Raw genomic sequence first — 6,841 nt, 5'->3', positions numbered from 1 at the left:
TGTTTTGTGTTGGGGGGGGGGGGGGGGGGGGAGATGGAGGAAAGAAGATTTTGCACTTGGCTAATAGAAATAAAAATTCTTTTATATAGGGCTATCTGGGGATCAGTTGGTTTCTATTTTATATCTTTTGGAAGCAATAAAGTGGTGATCTAACACTTCGATTCTGTCACTGACAGATTACTTATGTCTGCTCAGAGCCAGGCACTTGAGCTCTGTATTTGCACAATATTCTCTGGGAACTGTCAACTTTGGCACCAGTGTCTTTTGTATCTCTTATTAGTGATGAAAGAATGAAAGAAAGCCTGAAAACATTGACTAATATAATTCTAAGATGAACTGTGCAGAAACAGCCGTTGGAAAAAAAAGTATGCTTTTCCTCTTGAAATGACTATTATCCCTTAATGGTAAACAATAAAACATTTAGGATTAGACTATTCACTTTGATTTTTCTCTCATTTAAATATTAATTTTAAAAAATGACAAAGCAAGTAGGTATTTTATGTTCAAATCTTCCTATTTTTCATTTCCATATTTTTATCTTACTCCTGTCTTAAACGTAAACTTAGGCCTCCTTCATTCAATGAGTAACTTCATGAAACTGTAAGGTTTTCTGAATCTGTTTCCAGTTAGGTACCTGTAATATAAGATTACTGGTTAAATTCCTTCAGTTTTGCATTAAGTATACTGTAAACTGTTTTCTACCATCTGCAGAAAGAGCTCCAAGAAAAAAAAAAAAAAAAAGATGGGAAGGAAAGGGAGACAAAAATCATCATGCTGAGCAAGGATGGCTAATTGCACTTCCCCTTTTGTATTTTTTCTTCTATTTTTTTAATTTCAGGGGTCCTGTTTTTAAGCCCAGCTAATCATCCTGAAACTGCTTCTGTAGTCTGCATTCCTTTTTGCATTTGTTACATGAGAGGGATGGGACACGGGAATGAATCCAACATGTATTTCTGATCAGTATGTCGTTCTAGGGCTGATGAATCTTCCAGTGTATTTCAGTGCCTACACACACACTGCTGTTAAATGAAACCCAGTAGATTTGATGAGTAAATAGCAATGGTGTTTGAGATGAGAAAGTGAATACCTTGCTAACATTAGTTTACTAGAGTGTTGTTTATGTTGTATTTTTGGATCTATTCGTAGATACACATTGTGGTTTTGGTGAGGATGATACTCTTGTGTGGACTGTCTAGAATTGATTAGAACATGGTAGTATGAGCGCTCATTTGCAGTCAGATACATATTCAGGAGCTACAGTGAAGTCACAAATGCAGCACAGTATTTGACGGGCTAAAAGAATGAATTATCACCAGAAATACAGAAGTTTTTCATTGGAATAATAAGATTCTAGTTTTGGGAGGGTGGGGGCATGGGCAGAGAAAATAATCCATGTTGAGCCTTTCAAGGTGATTCCAAGCAGGGAGATCTCGTGCATATATGACAGGTGGTGGGACCTCTGTTATACCATATGTGCCAACAAATACACTGTTCGTGATGGCTTGAAGAAGATAAAAGGATTATTATATAAAGGATCTACAGTAGTCTCAGTATTTGAATAACCCAGTAACAGAATTAGGGACAGCAGCAATCTTAAGGTGTGTTATGAAGGAATAGTTTATGGGTCTACTGTTCCAGTGTCAAACCAACTTTCTTAAAGAAGTTTATCTAGCAATATTGTAGATTTCATACTTTACTCCCTAAAGGGCGTTTGAAGACTTTTCAGTGATAAATGGTTGACAGGATTGCAAACAGATTGGCATCTGATTGATGAATGGGATAATGGCAGTAGCAAAAGGCCCATGACAAAATGCAACTGGTCATTCAGAGAATTCCTTATAAGTTTATGAAGGAACAGTTGTTTGGAGTCATCCAGCATGTCTAAAAAGCTCCCTTCCAACCAGCATTTCTAAGATCCTATGAACTACAACCTTTTCTTCATAATAAAGTGATCTTTTTAAAGGTTCTTTGACAACTAAAGTAGGTCTACTGTGATAAGGACAGAAAAGAGTAAAGATCTTTTTATGTGAAAGAGGACAAATGTTGCTTATCTTTGCTGTTAAAACAAGGAAAAAAGTAAGAAAATTCGCTTTAAAAGAACCGATGAATGGGAACATAAATCCTAATGAACCTGTATTTTCTTTCCTGCCCAATGTGATTACTTTGCATATTGTTTAATGTGGATCCCAGTATTTGGGTGGATATCTTCAAAATGGCACATTCTTATAGTGTCATTTTTCTGAATAAAATAAAATGCCAGTCCTCAATGGCAAACGTACAAAAGATTTATGTTTATGCAAAGGATCTATCTATCTGTGATCTGAAAAAATTCATTCATGTCCTGGAGAGGGTGAAAGGCCACTAGGTGGTGAGAGAGAGCTTGTTAGGAGAGCCCGAGTCTATTGAGAACTCTTACTTGTCCTTCTACTTCCCGGGTGCTCTTACAAGCCGTATGCTGAGTTGGCAACTATCCCTCTTTAATAACTGAATTAGTGTCAGAGTTCTGAATTAAACTGGATGGGTATTTTGACAGAAATGTTAATGATTATGGACTCCAAATTTCTTAATTCCAGGTATTTTCTTACTTTGTAAAAATAGAACTCTTAAAAACTTGGGATCCATGTCGTTAGTCAGTGAAAATTGACTGTAAGCCTTTGTTTGCTTTCTTCTGAAATCCTTTCTTTTCATATAATAGTTGTACTCTAATTCCTGGTATGTGGTTGGGCAAAAGTAGGTGGCCACTAGTGCTCTCTAGGTTGATATCTGCAAGTCTACTTTGCCCGTTTCTTTTGTGTCCTGAAAGAGGAGCATGCTTGCCAGCGGCTGTCCCTCCATTTCCTTTCTCTGGTACATTGGTTAGCCGTATCTGCTCCAGACCTGCACAGTACAAACAGTTCAGATTCTCTCCACTACAAAGCTGTGAATCAGGTACTCCCCTCTGTCCTCCAAACTGTTCTCTGTTGATATCCCAAACCCAGTGATTCAGTGAAAGCTGTCTCTTACTGGTAATCATCCTTTGCCTGTACCAATTTATCCTACCAGGATTATGGCAAAATTATGTCTGTCGATAACCTGGCTGGAGTAAGTTATCAGTACTGTTGGGCATTGAGGGTGTTGCAATTTGAATAATGATGCCATGAAGTGAGCAGAGTGTAGCTCTGTCTCAGTGGGAATTTTGCCAGTGTGCAGGAGTGTGCATTTATGATTATTGGCCAGATGTGAAAATCATTCTGTTGTCTTGCATTACCTTTTCTGTAAACTTCCTGTTGAACTACCTTTTGAATTTTTCCTATAACGCTTGTGATTTAGGTAACTGTCAAGAGTCCAAAGAAAAACTTTGTTCAAAGCACAAACTTTCAGGGTGCTTTTCTGTCTAAAGGGATGCATTGTAATTCTATGCAGTGTAAAAACTAATGCCTACAGTGTCATTCATTCTGAGAATGCATATTTCTCACATAGTAGACAAGGTGAAGAAGAATTTAAGAAAAGTATTTCCAGTGACACATTTGCAAAGAAATACTGATTAAAAGCATAACTTATATAATTAATATTATTTTTGCTTTTCAGTAATACTTCTGTAATAAATTTACAAGTTTTAACTGGATGTTTACAAAAGGCTTTCCAGAGTGATCTTACTGTGAACATTTTCAATCTCTTTTAGGGTATTCCTGGTACGTGATAGCCAAAGTAACCCCAAAACATTTGTATTGTCACTGAGTCATGGACTAAAAATAAAGCATTTTCAAATTGTACCAGTAAGTAGATTTTTCAGTTTGTTTATACAGTTGTAAAAGAAAACAATTGAATAATAGTGATGGAATATTGCTGGATTTTTTTTTCTTTTGCTGTTTTATGGAAGATGTAAACATAATACCTGTATCACTAAAAATAATTAGTAATCTTGAGTTGAACATTTTTGAGCTTCACTGTTTGATTTGCTACAAAGCTCGACTAGTATTATGAAACCCTATAAAGTGTTGAAAAAATAGACAAATCCATATGAACTGGAATAGAAGCAACCATGATGGCATGAAAATCATGTATTAATAAAGGTGATATTGCCTTCTCATTTTTTAATATGTGCACAATTTCTTTTTAGTAATCTATTTAGGTGGACTGCCTATGACATATATGTGTATCTCATTGACTCATCTGTTCAGGATAGTTTCAATTTTTGGAGTCAAACATTTTTTTGCTGACCTCTCTTCTTGATTCATGTTATTGTGGTATATTCATTTCGAGGTCTTCTTCAGGGGGACAATTTTAGCAAAAAAATTGATATCCTTATTTAGTCCAGCTACTTATAGGTAAGCTGAAATTTCCCAAACTGAAGTCATGTTCCTGGCAGTTTTCATTGAAGAGATTATCCAATTCTCCTGCCAAAATGGCCAGCTTTCCTGATCCCTTCCACTGCCTCTAGAGGTGGCTTATACTGTTTTCTTTGCAGGCTGCTTCTGCTGAAATGAGAAACACGAGCATTATGTGTTTTAGCTGCAGATGCTTGACGTAACCAAGCAGACCTGTACCTTTTTCTTCTCTCTTCACAAGAACCTTTCTTCCAGACCACTTAATACTCTAGCCTCTATGTTTCTTCCTACTGAAGTTCCTAGGAGATTCTGCTGTTCTTAGAGTGTAGTGGCATTTTTTTTTTTTTCTGATCTGGTGATCCCCTATGATCGTTCACCAAATTTCTGTATGCCTTACCTAGGGCTTGTAGCTGATATCTTCCCCTTAAAAAAGTTCCTGTAGAATAAAACAGAAGCATTATTTGGGAGGATGAAAGGAATGAATCAATGTTTGTTAAAAGAATTGCCCAGAATTTTCATTGTGTTGGGTACAAACAGTGGAGGAGTCCTTTGTCCAAAAGTGATAGCTATGCCCTGGGTCCTATGCGAGCATCAGCACATGCTCTGTGATCAGAATCCCAGGTGTAAGGTCTGTGCTTCTATTGACTGTGGTCACTTCTAGTATTTACTTTGGGATAACTGTTGTGTGGTTTAGGAAAACCTGCTTTTACAAATACTGTATGATTCTTCTTCATTGGGATGTCATTTAACTCTCAAATTTAAGAGACCACTTTCAGGAAGGTGCAGTTATCTTCAGTTTCCTCTGAGCTGGATGATTCTCTTCTTCCCTACAAAAAAATACCAGTCAATTCTAATGTTATTCTGGAGTTGTAAGCAGTGCATTTGAGGAATTAATCATATACATGCATGCTAAAACCTTGCTCTCCTTTTGTAGGATCTTTGGAGGAACGAGGAATTCTTTATTTTGACATAGGTTGTTTAGACTTGGGTCATTTTTGCCATATTGATGGTCTAGAAGTCCTGTCTTACTTGAAAGAAAAATTTTTTATTGGTTTTAAAGTAAAGCAATTTATCCTATGCTACCAGAAAAAAAAATTTGTAATGAAAATAACTTAATCCGGAGAGACAATAGGAAACTGTTAGTTCCCCAAACATAGGCATATTTCAATTCCTTTCTGTCATTTAATTTCCAGTTGCATTCAGTACCCCTCATGCCATTCCCAAAACCCTGACTTAATGCACTCTCTGTTTTTGCTAGAATGGTACTTTTTAAGGAGTTCAGAAAAATGTTTTTTGAAGGGGAAAGTTTTTGCTTCCAGTTTCTGCTATTCTTCTAAATGAAGTTATCATTTTCTAAGAAACGAGGCATTTTGTGTTACTGCAGAAAGTTGGTAGCTTATCAGTTGGAGATCAAGGTTACCTTTTTGAACTTCAAATCCTACTGTTCTTCTAAACTCTTGCCTTTTTCCAGTCATTGGGAAGAGAAGATGAACTTTCCTACTAAACAAATAAATGGCATTTAGATGGTCTTTTTACAAGTTAAAAATCATTCAGTGACTAAATGAATTATTTTTCTCTTACCTTTTAGGTTGCGTCAGGTTATACTGCATTTAAAAATGTCTCCTCTCAGATAGGGCATGCAGCCTGCCAGTTCAAGTTTCCCCCACATTAACAGGTGCTTCATGTTGACATTGGTATTGCAGGTGGGCAGCAGGGAATTGATTGTAAAAAAGTTGAAAAAAAATCCTTTGGGATACATTTGGGATCCCATACTGTGAAAACTGGAGAACTTGGTAGCTTAAATGTATTTTTCAGCCTTACTGCTCTGAGTAGTAGGCTGATACAAGTTAACTTCAGTGTTGTCTATCCTAAAATTAGCTGTTCAGAAGAATAATACAGGTACATTTCTGGGACTGTCTTTTTCCACTTAATGTTTTCTCATAACAGCCTTCTTAGCTTGCAGAGCATGTTAGGTTCCTGGGCAACATAACTCAATATGAATTTTTACTTTGCAAAATACTAATTGCTTTAGAATTAGCAATCTGTCTGGTATTCACTTCAAGGTTTGGGATTAACTTGGAGGGAGAAAAATAAGCTAAAAGTGAAATCCCAGTCAACAGACATCTGAATCACAGAATCGCAGAATGCAGGGGTTGGAAGGGACCTTGGGAGATCATCTAGACCAACCCTCCTTGTCAACTCTTCCTTGTCTTCAGTGTGTTGGCAGGAAAACTACATGCATAAGGAAAGTCCAGTGGATGATAATCCATTTTCAGGTTCTTGGCTGAAGCACAGGAATTTACACATTCACACACTGGTAATTCCTTAACTAGTAATGTTTGACCTGGATTGACCAAAGTCTGAGAATAAAGAAATTACAGGCTACTTCCAGACATGGTAGAAAAGGGGTAGAATAACCAGGAGTCATAAGCAGTTCAACAGCTGCTTCAGATGAGAAATCTTAATTACAGGTAAGAGAGCTAATTATATATCCTCCCTTTCCCTGTACTCAGGTAGGATAGTTGCATCTTTCC

General features: G+C 36.8%; 1 protein-coding gene across 1 annotated transcript in view; it reads left to right on the top strand.

Annotated features, from left to right (window-relative positions):
* GRB14 (growth factor receptor bound protein 14) overlaps positions 1-6,841 on the top strand; it is a 47,984-nt gene that overhangs the window by 40,060 nt on the left and 1,083 nt on the right. The window contains exon 12 of the mRNA XM_035896239.1: positions 3,662-3,755. Within this exon, the coding sequence (XP_035752132.1) occupies positions 3,662-3,755 (94 nt within the window). The remainder of the gene's footprint in view (positions 1-3,661; positions 3,756-6,841) is intronic.

This window comes from Egretta garzetta, unplaced genomic scaffold, assembly GCF_000687185.1.
Source record: "Egretta garzetta isolate BGI_Z169 unplaced genomic scaffold, ASM68718v1 scaffold16, whole genome shotgun sequence".
NCBI classification, from domain to species: domain Eukaryota; kingdom Metazoa; phylum Chordata; class Aves; order Pelecaniformes; family Ardeidae; genus Egretta; species Egretta garzetta.
Note: the sequence above shows the minus strand (reverse complement) of the source record. Positions and strands in the feature narration are given on the sequence as shown.